This window comes from Euprymna scolopes, chromosome 28 (assembly GCF_053919585.1).
Source record: "Euprymna scolopes isolate OS-2025 chromosome 28, ASM5391958v1, whole genome shotgun sequence".
Classification (NCBI taxonomy): domain Eukaryota; kingdom Metazoa; phylum Mollusca; class Cephalopoda; order Sepiida; family Sepiolidae; genus Euprymna; species Euprymna scolopes.
The window spans coordinates 95,779,557-95,794,620 of NC_136509.1; the positions used below are offsets into that span (position 1 = coordinate 95,779,557).

Genomic DNA, 15,064 nt, shown 5'->3' on the forward strand with positions numbered 1-15,064 from the left:
AAAAAGAATTCAAGTTAGAGAAATCAACAGAGGGGAGGAGGAGAAGGTACATAGTAAAACGAGTATGGCTGTGTGAAAGTAGAAATTTAAAAAAAAAATTCAATATATGTACAAAGTGTTTTTATGTAAAAATAATAAAAAAGATTTGGTTATGTTGTGTAGAGTTTTTAGTCTATAAAGGTATGCACACACGCGTGCAGACGGGGGGGGGGGGGAGAAGTATTTGTCTTACGGCTCTTAATTATAACGAATTAGGAATACATGAAAACAATACGATGAGGTGGCTCTCAGGAATCTGACAAAGAAAGGTTCTTGTTGAGGTTCTGAAAAGTTTAAGGTGTTTTTTTTGTTTTTTGTTATTTTTTTTTGTTTTTAATGTAATTCCCAGGCGTTTAACCTATTTTTTTTTAATTTGGTTAAACAATAAAAGAAAAGACATTAACAAAAATGGAGATGATGACAATTAATTTTGTCACCTGTAAATTGCAATGACAGACACTTACAAATGAAAAAGTGCTAGGGTTAGGTGTTATTCCCTATACACTAAGAACTCATCCTATTACCACCATTGCAAAGAATTTTTTGTTTTTACTTCATGTGCCTAACATCAAACAGAATTTCCATGAACAGAGTTTTTATGAGATTGCTTCCCTGTGAGCTACAACAGGGTTGTACTGAAACCCAATGTCAACTTGTCATAAACTATACTCAGAAGTGATCAAGTTTTCTTCATTCCATTTACCATATTCTCCAAAATTCAACCCATTTTCTAGAATGGCTTAAAACTTTTAGATGCAGCAACTTATTAGTAAATTTAAAAAAAAAAAGAAAAAAGTTTAATATATACAATGTAACCCTGATATAAGAGACCCAAAATATAATAAATGAGATATACGAGAGATTTTTTTTTTTTTTCTGGTTCCAAATTAGAGTCTGTGTTAATGTACAGTGTAACCCATACATAAGACCATGGGATATAATGTAACCTGGATATAGGAGAGTGGGGTGGGGAGAGCTTAGACGTCTCTTATATCCGGGTTACACTATATTTTTTTTTTTCAAGGCTGCTTGAAACTTTATACATATGTTGTTGAGAAAAAATAAAAAATAAAACTAAAAACAAATAAGTAAATAAAATGAATGCTGACTGTATTAACTGGAAAGGTCCTACTCGTGAGCTGGAAAACTTTTTAAATATTGTTTTGTTTTTTAAAGTGCTGATAAAGCCTAATTCTGTGCAAGTCATAATTTGATGAAGTTATAGTCTTATATGTCAATATCGAGAGCTGAAAAATTTGTCGGCAATGTTGTGACTAATAAATGAAAAAAACTTCTGCAAATGAGTAAATACTTGTGTATCTATCCTTATTAACATGGTATCTTGAAAGAAAATATTTATAGCTCTAGTATTGTACTATTGAGCTATCTAAATGAGAACTTTGTTATTCTTTCATATGTACTCACTTCCAAGTAGTTTATATATATATATATATATCACTAAATAAATTAAAACAAAGAAAGGGAGATAATCCTTAAATTTGATTTTTAACAAGTAGTTGATAAAAACTCATAGCAAACATCAAGTTCAATCTTTCATTTGTTTCATAAGAGATGAATCTGATGATGCCTAGAATGTATAACAAGCCAACAGATGTTAACATTTGTACAGGTTTATGTTTATTACTTCTGGAGATTTTTTTTTTTTTTTAGATAAGGATTAATAATTTGCACTATTTGGACTACTATTCTCATCTTAGCCGTTATTTTTCAATGTTTCATATGGTGTAACATACAAAGCTTAGGTGCATCTTTTCAAACTCATGTCAAACTTGAAAAACGACAGAATTTCAAACTGAACCCTTTATTTAATCTATCCGGTCATGGTTGATGGAATGAGAATAATCTACCCAAATGGACTAGAGAGAAACTTTTAGTAAATGGGAATTTGCTAAAAATCTTAAAAAAACAATTTAAATGATTTCCTTTTAAACTGTTTAAATGCTTCCAAATTTCACAGAACCACAAAGTAATTCACTTTTTTTTTTTTTTTTAAACTATTAACAACGGATTAAAATGGCCAACTTTTTATAATTAAATCATTTCTTTAAACTTTATCAGAACTTTATGACGCGAGTCAAGCATTCGCACTTGTGAGTGATTTTTCCAAGTGGCTACTAGAAATAATAAAACACTTATTTTTTTATCACTTGTATTTCTTTCACTGACAATCTCCCAAAGCGCATTACAGAGTGAAAAATAGCTTTTCAACCTATATTTTTTTTCTTAATAAAACAAAGTGAAATTATTTAAACAATAAAAGGTTTAATAGACCAATTTTTAACGTTTTTAACAAAGGCTTAAAAAAAAAAAAAAAAAACATCTGCAGAAATTTGAATATTTATATACAGTCAAGTCGTAACATAATATTCAGTGCATCTTTAGAATCACACTTATTAAAAAAAAAAAAAAAATACAGAAAAATCTTTATGATGTATGTACTCATCATGAAACAAAAATGTCTTATTCCAAAAATCACACGGGCTTGGTTACTTATGTTTCTATTTGGATAGTAAATAAAAAATATTTAGTTGTAAAAAGGCAAACTGAAGATAAATTTGTTAGTAGAGTATTGATTCTGTAGTATTTTACATGTTTATTTCGGTAAATAATTAAGATTAAATAAATTTTTTAGAAAAGTGGAAATCACGTAGCGATGTGAATAAGGCAGAAAAACTGAAAGAAAAAAATATATTTTGACAATGATTTTTACTGTAACCTTTGATAACACATGATTATCAAGAAATATCCAAGAAATCATATATTTAATATTCTATTATGAATGAAGATTAGGTATCTGTCTGTCTGATACTAAAAGTTATACAATTACTCCAATTACTATTAAGTATCTGTCTAGATCTAAACTATGCTATTACTTTTTAAAATGCTTAATTCAATTTATTATACAATTTCATAAGCTCAATTCTAAAGAGGGGAGAGGTGTAGTACCTGTTTTTTTTTTGTCATAACATTGTTCTTTTTGGTGGTGAGAGTAGTGTAGTATCTGTGCTGTTGTCATGAGACTATCTTTCCAAGTGTATCCTTCACCTGAGGGGAGGGGTAGATTATTCATTCATCATGATACAATGCTCCCAAGCATTATATTCTTCATTGTAGTGGGAGAGAGTATATGTTTTTTTTTATTATGTAACGTTGTCCAAGAACCAACACACGCTGTGGGCAGTTTCAGCTGCAAAAGAAGACCAAGACAAAGAATAGGAAATAACTCCAACTTGCTTGTCCTTTTGTAGCAACATCATTTTTTTTTTCATTTTCTCATTACCACTGTAATATCTTTTCGAACATCCTTTGCAATTTATACATGATCGCAAACGTTATCCACATCTCTCATGTGATCATTCTCTTTCTATTTTTTTAATAGTCTTTTTTCCTTTCCCTGTGATGTCATTTCGCATGCATTTACATACATGCATTTATGTGTATGTGTGTGTATATATATATATACCAGGAAAGGAATATGCTGCAAAAATATTTTGATATAACGAAGGACATTAAAGAAAATTGGAAAGTTTTATTTATAGACAATGATGGTGACAGGAACTGACCAATCAAATGGAACCATGTTCTGCTAGCAACCGATCAGAAATTGGAATCACTTAATAAAAATACTGTACAGTAGAGCCCTAGGATACGGCATTAATCTGTTCTGGAGTTGGGATTGTAAGGTTAAATCGCCGTATGATGGGGCCTAAGCAAAATTTTATACAGTACATATTATCTCACACTCCCATGCCTCTTTACCTCCAATAAAATCTCAAACTATTCAGGTGGGGGAGGGGGGGGGGGGTTCATAGACAAAACAGTAAAAAGCAACAGAGTTGACAGCTATTTTCTCTCTTACTTAAATTCTGACTCACTCAACCTTAACCCATTTGTGCTTCTCACATAAACTAAAATGCTGGGGAACTAACAGCTGCTACCTTTTCTTGCGGACTCTCATATTTTTCACAACTGATGGAATGAGAAAAAAAAAAAAGCATGTTCAAGGGCAGTAGTAAACATGATAGTATTTGACAGTACGGGCGGCAACAAGTTATTTACATATCTCCCCCCCCCATCTTGTTCGTTAACATCTCCAGAAGGTTACACACTGAAAAAACGCAGATGAAGAAGGTCAGAGATTACAATGATTGGCTATTGAAAACGTGTCATTTTTTTTGCAATTTTGGAGCATTTGTGACCCCTTTTGAGCTCCTGGGAACACTGAATCTCAGTGAAAATGGACAAACGGTGCAGTTTCATACCTTAAGACATGTATATTTGAACTCAGCACTATGGAAAACCACTATAAAAACATACATATCAAGTTTTGAGTAATATGAAAAAAAGAGTTCCAAAAAGGCATGTTTTTTTAGTCCTAAAAGTCCCAGAGTGATGCAAACCAGAATTTTGCCAGGGTCACCCATATTGAATTTATAGTAAGAACAATGGGCTCCACATTTTGGCCAAGTTTCCAAAAAATGTAATGGATGGATCAAAAATTATAGGGCAAAATGTGCCATTTTGGGGCATTTTTGATCTCTTGAGCCCCTGGGGACGCAACGAGAATTTTTGCAAAAATTCTTTTTTCACTGTGCACATCTATTTAATGAAATACAATTAGTGGCAAAATTTCAGGAAAAACTACTGAATGTTTTTCTGGCAATTGTCCGGAATGACGGACACATGGACGCCACTGAAAACATCGGGGGACCAACATAAGAAAAAAAATAGAAAGGGAGGGGTGTAGAGTAGAGGCACACATCTTTGATTATATATATATATATATATATATATATATATATATATATATATATATATACTAGCATGGGTACCCGACGATTTGGAGGTGTGTGTTGAGCCAAAAGAAAAAAAAATGGTAGTAGGAAGGCAGGCTTGAACCTGTACCGCGAAGGAGGAAAGGAACAGGAAAAAAATGTGACGTCTTTGCTGTTACGACCACCGCCAAACCGGAAGTGACGTAGGTTATAATTAAGGCTAGACAATCGAAAAGAGGGGATGACTTTTGAAAATATCGGTGAAAAAAGCAGCCCCTCCCTGTAGAAAAGTGCCCAATTGAGGGTGAAGTAATTAATTTTTTCAGCCAATTTTTCGATATTTGTCGTCTAAAGGAGCGAGCTTCAAAACGATAATGATCTTGTGAAAATCCGTCGCCTCTGTCAAAAATTTTAGGCAGACATGCAAACATACATACATTTATGTATTGGTAGCTTAAAATTTCGACCCAAACCGATTAAAAAGCTTGCCCTATCTCTGAATACTCTTTATGTAAAATTTCAAATGTTTAGACCAGAAATTGTCTGTGTAATTTGGTAGAGACCGCAGAGGTCAATTTTTTTTTTTTTTTACTTTGACCCCTATTATGACCCCTTAACATTTATTGTTTTGGGTTCAAACCAATTTATTAAGTTAGATCCATGTCCAAGGAACCTATAGCTAAAATTTCAAGTGTTTAGACCCAAAATTGTCGGAGGAGTTTGGTAGAGTTCTCAAAGGTCAAATCGTTGAACCCCTTAACAGCCAAATTTCTGTCCGAAAACCGATCACATAGATTTTCCCAAAACTTAGTACCCTGTATATCAAATTTCGAGTCTGTAGACTAAAAATTGACAGAGTTATTGCATAGGGAAATGTACACACACACATTTAATATATATATATATATATATATAAAGCATTTTGACTACATATGTGCATACATGTTTCTGCTGCACCTAGATAGTGCGTCTTGTATCTTCGGGCTAAGATCTTAAAACGAAACTGTAAAAGAAGATTTGGTGCAAAACACATCTCTTAATAGGAGGTAGCATCTGACCAGAATATCAATGACTACATCTCTTTAAATCTTATGTGTGTGCGTTCATGCACATAAATATATTTACTTTTTTTTTTTTCAAACTTACTTTGATTAGTTTTAAGAGGTGAAGGGGCTCCATCCTAGAGTGTACACTTGATTTTATAATGATTTGAATTTATATCCAAAGGCTCTTTTAAGAATAGACATTGTTCCTTTTATAAGCTACTATCTGTATTTAGCTACAGATTGTTTACAGCTATTTTTTTTTTTCTTTTTTCTCATTAGGTCAATTGCTCATATCACAGCCGTTATATTAGATAGAGTGAAAATTGCTCCTTAAAATGATATATAAAGTAAAATGTATTATAACAAAAACTTATTTGAAAATATATCATTTTAAATTTTACAAGAACCTTCTCGTCAATCTTATATCTATAAAAAATGTGAGGAAACAAACATAGATTAATGCAGATTTAGTATAATAATAGACTGTTTAAAAAGGTAAGAATGTAAAAGAATGACACATACCGTACGAAGGGCGCAGCATCCTTCAAGACACCTTTGAAGGTCTCCATGTAAATCTTGGCCTGCTTCTTCTTACAGTTCTGCACCACATCATTGCATAGATAAAATAAAGTAAGGCGATGGGCGGTTTTTCCTGAACGACAAAAATACAAGAAAAAATAGGTTCAATTTGTATGATAAATAAAGACATGTAAGAAACATTTTATACAAAAGCTGAATTTAATTTGAATCTAGAATTAATTATAAATTTTTTTTTTTTTTTTTAAATTAAAATGAATAAATTGAAAAAAGGCTTTGCCTTCTCCCTCTGATAATAGGTTAGTTTGTTGATGATAGCCTGAGGTATTCAGACATTTTTTGCAGGTCAGAGTCATGTCATGATCATGGTTGTGCCCCCCCCCCCTCCGAGTCAGTCGGACCAGCTCTTTTCAATAAGTTCACCATGTCCTAAACACTGGCTAATCAGGCATGGCGATCCAAGATTGCTTCCGTTATGAGTGTAAGTCATTCGCAGTTCCAGTGACAGACCCAATAATGGTGAGAGCCCAGAAATTACAATTTATTGTTTAATTAGTTCGTTTTGTTTAAATATTTATATTTCCGCTCTAATAAACTATTATGCATGAAAATGTTTCTGGGCTTAACCATTACTCCTGATCTTAAATGGAACACGTACATCAAATCTGTTGCCAAGGACGCTGGAAAAATGGTGGGATCTTTCTATCGATCCAGTAGATATCTCACTGCTGATGCAATTCTCTATATATATAAGAGCCAGGTACGTCCAAGGATGGAATACTGTTGCCACATCTGGGCAGGAGCTGCTAGAAAGAACTTGTCCTACCTTGATAGAGTTCAAAATAGACTTCGTAGCCTCGTAGGAGATGTCCTTTTCTCTTTGCTGCAACCTCTATCTCACAAAAGAGATGTTGCGAGTTTGTCTCTGATGTATCATTATTTTCATGGAAAGTGTTCGACTGAGCTTCAGTCTATGGTCCCCCCTCGCCTAACTTTCACAAGAAACACTCGTCTAGCTGAAAACACTATCAATAATTTCCCCCACTCTTTATCCGTGCCTAAACCTAAACGTAGATTCCATAAACAAAGCTTCTTTCTTAGAACTGCACGCCTGTGGATACAATATGGTTGTGTCCAAGTCTAATGTAAATAAGTTCTTGATGAGCCGTTCCATACAAGTTATCAAATTTTACGAATTTTCATTACTATATTGTCCAATTTCCACTGTACACTCTTTAACCCTTATCCTTGAGTGGCCTGTTTGCCTTGATAATGTGGTGATGACTGTGTAAAAAAAAAAAATATATATATATATATATATATATATATATATATATATATACTAATACAAACATTTTTAAATGAATAAATATACTAGTGTTATTTCGTAGACGACAAGTTTCATTGGATCAGATTCAGTGAAAATAAAGTTTCTTAGTGATTCACTAGCAAAGATAATGATTCTTGCGGGACTTTGCCGTATACTCAGTTACCCTTGTCGGGCACCCTTGTAGTAAGTAGATGTGGTAAGAGCAACTATTACTTAAGGTGTTTAAATTTTTTTTAACGACCTCCTGAAATGACTGAAATCCAACTATGAACTACGAGGACTGGTTGAGAGGATGGGGGTAGAGGAAGGTGATCTGATTCAAATTCACAATATTGGCCGCAGCCATGGTGGCGGCTCCCGGAATAGTGGCGAACCGTAATTTGGTGTGTACCATCCCTAGGTGGAGGACTTTATGAAGAACCGCATCAAATATGACTGACCTTGAAAAATGGTATCCACCATCATGCCAGATTTGGTCATGATTGGTCCAGTGGTGTGGATTGTAGGAGAGTTGTACATACACACATGAATGCTACTTTTTTTTATATATATATAAATACAAGAATTTAAAGAAAAATATATATAACGGGGCTTTAAGGACAAATTTATCTTTAGTTGACCTTAGACAAATATTTTCGTTTATTAACCAAATAGTTATTAAGCCAAATTCACACGATTTTTGGAATATGACATCTTCGTTCCATGATGAATACAGTTTTCACTCACAATGTAAAGTACTAATAAATGAAAGTATTTGTTTTAAAATAGAATTCTTGTGTTTTCGCAACGCAAGTTTAAGAAAACATTAAAAACATTTTCAAGTCTTAAAGTTTTGTATTTCTTTTATATCTTAATATCCCGGAAGTTTAAGGATCCATTTTTGTGAAACAAATAATTTTATATATGAATTTTCTTTCAATAAAATATTTGTATAACTCACTAAAAGGCTTTCAGCTCCAGATTTAATATATGACAGCGTTATTTCTTAGTTTAGTCATATAAATGCTGTTGATGTAAAAAAGCAGTTTGCATTAATAAAGACACATGTTACCTATGTTCTGATACTATACATCGCTTGTTCTGTTCTCTATCAAGAAAAGAGAAATCCTCCATGACTAAGGCAATTCGCAAAGGAAAAGTTAGTGCCATCATGACTAATGATTTGTGTATTTGACATCCAATCTGATATTCTTTTTCGTTTGCTGATAGTCAGAATGTGTCCGACACCATCGAAAAGGAACAAACAACATTAAATAAATCCGTCTTCGCTTTTCTTTATTAACACAAGTCGTTTATTACCGTTTTTCTTTTTCCATTTGCCGATAGTCAGAATCTGTCCAAGCATTCCACTGAAAAGGGTTTGTTGTTCTTTATTTTCCAATAAGAAGAGTTCAACCATACTAAGTACCCAGTGTCTACCTCGCAATGAAAATGAATGCTGAAAATCAATCAATTACATTTCTCATCTTATGTCTGGATGGATTTCATATTTGAAATCAGCATCAGCAGCATCAAAATTAGTTTAATGTGCTATTTACATCCTGGCATGTGTTGAGTGGCTTTTAGAAAATGTTTTTCAAGATAGCCTATATCTGGCCAGATCTTTATTTATCCCTCATCATGAATATCCCCATTAATCCAAAAAAATAAAAAATAAAATAAATACATATCAAATTATCAATTCTGAGCAAAAGAAAAATGTGTAATTAAAAAAATATTTGGAAACAATTACCAATGTAGACATGTTAAATCTTAACAGACATTTATTATTTTTAAGGAATGCGACTGTGAAGCATACACTAATCATTTTAAAACAATCAATGTTTATTTCATTGTTATGCCATGAAAAATTAGCAGTAAGTATGGTGGCAGAAGGAGTAGATAATATAATGCGAGTAAAAATGGATGCCACTTTCTATTTGGAAGGTTTATTTGGAAGAGTCTGGTAATTCAAATAAAATATGAACATTAAAAGAAGAAATGAATGCATAATTTCTAGAAATGTGCATGAGGACTTAGGCTGATTGGATTGCAGAACAGATTACCGTATAAATAGCAATACACATGAAAAAATTGAAATAGCTTGAAATATTTCAATATTGGTATGCATAGAAAGAGCTTGATGAGCTAAGAAAGAATCTTTTTAAATTTTTAAAATCTGATTAAAATTAAGGAAGTTATGACTATTTTTGTGCCTCACACGTTTGGATATTTTCCCCTCTTTAAGACCATATGCGTTTCGTCACATTTTTACACTACTTTTTCAGTAAAAATGTCATATCTTTGTTAAAACACAAGATTAAGAAATGAAATTTACCATATAAGTGTATTTTTGTACAAGGAATCAGAATATGCAACTGAAAATCTCCCAAAGTTTATGGTTTCCAAATAATCTGCAGTAAATGTGCATAAATATGCAGCAATTCCTTAAAAATGCCATGTATCCATAAACAGAAAAGAAGTTGGAGAACTTGAATTGTAATGTGCTTTATGTACAAAAAACTTAAATTTAAACATAAGACCATTTAAAAATGAATATATTGCAATATTTCTTTGGTATTATTGTAGATTAACACCTTCTGTTTAACCCCACTCAACTCCTTCTGACCACCCCTCCAAAATGTGATTCTACCTTTTTAGGAAATTATGTATAAAATGCCATGAAAAACTTTAATGAAAGATAAACAAATTATTTTAGAATTGAATGTAAAATAATTTCCTATTACAGGTCATTCTAGCATTTTAGGGCAGTTAACTTTTTTTTTCTATGGGAAAATATGCATGCTTTTTTTTTTAAGATGATTATGTGTAGTTTTAAGAGGGTTTCTATGCAATGAGAATATGGGGAGGGTTGCCATTCGGACTTTGAATTAATTGTAGGGCTAAGGAAAATTATGTGTGAACATACTGAAAACTTGACAGAGACAAAGCTAACAAAAACAATATTAGAGGGGGGAGCGGTTAGTTTCACAAAAATTTAATGTAAAATAATTCATCATTTCCTGGCCATTCTAGCATTTTAGGACAGTTAACCAATTTATTTTTATGTGTATTTTTCTTTAAGGAAGGATCTATTTTTTGTTTGTTAGTTTTAGATGCTTGTATGTGGCTTACAGAGGTATTTTGTTTGGGGGGGGGCTTGCCACTCGAACTTAGTGTTATTGTTAGGGTTAAAGAGTGTTTTAGGAGGAGACTTGCCACACATAATTTGTATTAGAGGTGAAGTTAAGAGAGCTTTTTTTCAAAGAGAGCGTTCAAAAATTTGTTGATTTCTATTTTCGAGGTTGAAGGTGTTAATTCCATAGGTCGTTTATACTACGCTGGAGCAGGTTGTAAAAATATCTTTCGCTTAATAAGTAGAAAAAAAAAATAACGAAATAAAAAGCTTCCTAATTGTAGTTTGATGTGTTTTCTAACTGCTTTTAAAATTTCAAGAATATTGATATAGATTTTGAGGGTTTGTATTACTATACACATAGATTCGAAAAAGTTGTCAAAAAACAAATATATAACAAATATATGTTATCAAAAGCAAGTTACTTTTCTACCTAACTGGATAATTTTTTAGTGTTTTTATTTAATGTAACATGTTTATTCAGCTTGAAAACAGTGTTTACCGATGTTTTGGAAAATTTAAAATGGCACCTGACTCTCTTGAAACGGTAAGTTTGGGGAAAAGAGTTAAAAATAAAAAAGTAGACAAAATGCTGCTAGAAACTCGCTCAATATATGTTACCGTGACATAGGCTGACATATATTCGGTGAGTTTTTAACAGTATTTTGTATAGTTTTTTTATTTTTAACTCCTTTTCTCAAACTTACCGTGTCAAAGAGAGTCGGGCCGGGCGCCATTTTTAATTTTCTAATACATCGGTAAACACTGTATGTTTTTCGAGCTGAATAAACATGTTACATTGAATAAAAACACAAAAATATATCCAGTTTGGTAGAAAAGTAACTTATCTTGCCTTTGATAACATTTATTTGTTATATATTTGTTTTTTGACAACTTTTTCGAATCTATGTATAAACGAGATTTTGATACTTATTTTGATTTTGAAAAAAAAAAACATTTGTGGCTGTTCGCAGTAAAACATTGTTTTAATTCGTTGTTCAAAACTAATTTAAAGAATAAAGTGCATGCAAGCTATATATCTACAAAAGTTTATTTTGTTTTTTTTAACCATGTTTTTAAATTTGACGAAAAATGTGAAAAATTGTAACAGATTCATAATGCCGAATTGGTTGGGATTGTTATTATACATTCTGAAAATCGAATAGTTCTAAACTAATGTTATTCTGATAACAAAATAGCTCTAATTAAACATAAGAACATTTATATTCATATTTTCATGTTTTTCTTAATTCGTTCTGGAATAAAAATTAAAGAACGCGTGTTTACACTGTGCTATCGCTGATTCTACAGGCTGGAACTGCTGCTGCTGCTTCTAGTAATACTAACTTCATTTGACCAAATTCGAGAAATAGAAACAATTTTTTTTTCGGGTAGGTCCTTTTAAATTATCAATTACCGCGGTCCTACTCAACATAAAATAATACTTTTAATTGATAAAGATAGTAAAAAGATTGATTTACTTACTATTGGGTGTCCGAAGAATTTTTTTTTCAAAATGTTCAATACTCGTCATAGTAAAGTCTTATTTTTAACACGACAAAAAAAGAAATGGTCAAAAATATTTCGGACACTTGACAGTATCAAGATTAACACCTCTTCTAATTGGTTCCCAAATTTCATGACGAAATTCTTCATACAATCACTGTACGGACCTTTAGAAAACAGGGGGGGGGGTCATTACAAAACCTTACCGAAAACGCCATTTTATGACGTTCACATTTTTATCACTTTATTTGCTTAAAACTCTTAAAATATATAATGTACATTCATATTTATTAATTCATTTGAAAGTATATTCATTTCCGAACAAAACAGTAGTAATTTGAAGACTTGAAGTGCTTTGGTTTAAAAAATATGGCTATTTTAGTAGAACTACCTCGAAATCTGTGATTATCCAACGCGTTTTTTCGTCCGTGTGTATTACTAGTATAAAGGTTTGCATTATTAACCTATTATGTTTTAAGATCAATGAGAAAAATCGATATATAACAAATACTGGCCCATCAGATCACAGGTGATCTAGGTAGAAATAAAACTTAATATTCACAACTAAATGTTGATATCTATAAATGCATTTTATCATTCAAAACTAATTCCCATAAAAGAAATTGAATTGCTTCAGGTCTGGGTGTAGCAGGACACAGAAGTAAGGCTAGTGATGTTTGCAAGTAAAAGCTATTTTCAAAGACATTTTCAAGTAGAGAAAATAAAGTTAGATTACCCAAAATCATATTAAGTGTTCTTTTATTAATGTTTTAACCAGTTAAAATTAAAGAAATACTAAACCTAGTAGGTGATGCCCGTTTCCTCTTCCCTGCAACTTCTTTCCCAGAGAAATCGCAAGCCTATTTCTGCTCTATCGCTGTTTTCATAGCAAGTGCTTGACTAAACTCCAATCTATGACCCTTTCTTGCTAAAGTTTCACAAAAGATACTTAACTAACTACAACCATTATACATGATTTCCCCCATTCTCTATCTGTGCCTAAATCTAAATGCAGATTCCATGAACAAAGTTTCTTTCCCAGAATTGCCCACCTGTGGAACACTGTTCCATTGGCTTGTTTTCCGGTTGAATACAACAAACCCAATGTAAACAAGTTCGTGTTAAGCCGTCTCCATAAATAATCAAATTCTACCCAATTTACATCATTAATGATCACTACACTATCACCTTACATTCATTATCCTCGAGTGGCCTTTAAGCCTTGATAAGTGGTGACTCCCAAGTAAAAAAAACATTCTCATTTATTGGTCACATTAGTAGGTGGTTAGAACAAAAACTATGCTAGGTCCTTCATGATTGAAGATGAGGGCTACCTGGTGTCTTTATAATGTAACTGTTACGCTCGAACTGTGTTTATTGTAATTCAAACCTCTCCCGAACCCGTACACTATCCGGCACAGTCGAAAAGAAACAAACAAACATTAAATCAATCCAACTCAGCTTTTCTTTCTTTTTTAACACAAGTCGTTTATTACCGTTTTTGTTTCTCCCCGTCTCGATACCAGCTTAAAATTTCTGCTTCACTATACACCGACTGTAGACAGCCATTTCTTATACGACCATCTTTTTCGACCGCACTTTTTCTTCCGACCACACACTGGTTACAGCCAGCCCATTCTTGCCTTCACGTTAAACATCCATCTCCTTCAGTGTTTTCTTCCCTCGACCACGTGGTGTCCTTTTTTTCTTTTTCTTGTCACACCAGCTTCTGCACACTTCCTAATTAACATATGTGCCTTTCCTTGGCTACTGTTGCTAATATCCTCACAAGCCAGCTTATTTCCCTCACTCTTTATCTGTGCCTAAATCTAAACAAATTCCATGAACAAAGTTTTTTTCTTAGCATTGCACGTCTGTAGAATTTTGTTCCATTTTCCTGCTTTCCAACTGACTACAATTTGGCCATCTTCAAGTCCAACGTGGACAAGTCCTTGATGAACCATCATCCTTAAGTAATCCAATTTACCAAATTAACATGACTAATAATTACTGCGACATTTTCCCATTGACTATCACACACTCATTAACCCTTATCCTTGAGTAGCCTCTGGGTCTTGATAAGTGGTGATAACTTTACAAGAAGAAAAAAAAAATCAGCTATCTTACAGCTGCTGCTGCTATTTTCCCATGCGCTCATATGCGTTCTGTTACATCTTTTCGTTTTATGTAAACAAGATAGAAATACAAAGAAAAATCACGGGTTGGTGTTAAGGTTAGATTCAACAAAGTTCACAAGCTCTAAAATCGGGCGACCTAAAACTAAACGTTTTTGGATCAAGAGAAAGTTTCATGCTGAGGATTTGACCATTTAATCTGCTTGTTTAAAGATGAAAATGCTATTTCAAACTTAAGCATAACAGATTAAGAAAATGTTTTTCGAACTTCAGTGGCAGACTAACAAAGCTCCTGATAGTAATGTGAGGACGTTCGTAAATCGCAACACCAAATACCCTTGAGAGTAATTAGATCAGTTTATCTACACATAAAATGTTCAAATGCAATTAGGTTTTCTTATTTTTTCGGAACAACGAGGGAGGAGTTAAAAAAAAAAAAAAAAAAAAAACATGAAACTGTAAGCATCAAATAACATTAGAATTTTTTTTTTTATAAAATAATTTTTAAGTTCAACCACAAAAAAAAGATGGCAGCAAAAAGGTTATCTTGTAAAAGCATC

The 15,064-nt window shown here is 32.5% G+C and overlaps 1 protein-coding gene across 5 annotated transcripts in view; it reads right to left on the minus strand.

The window, feature by feature from the left end:
- Positions 1 to 15,064, minus strand: part of LOC145249741 (uncharacterized) — a 216,958-nt gene that overhangs the window by 141,753 nt on the left and 60,141 nt on the right. For all 5 annotated transcript variants that reach the window (XM_080111652.1, XM_080111649.1, XM_080111653.1 and 2 more), the window contains exon 2: positions 6,404 to 6,533. In XM_080111652.1, coding sequence (XP_079967778.1) covers positions 6,404 to 6,533 — 130 coding nt within the window. The remainder of the gene's footprint in view (positions 1 to 6,403; positions 6,534 to 15,064) is intronic.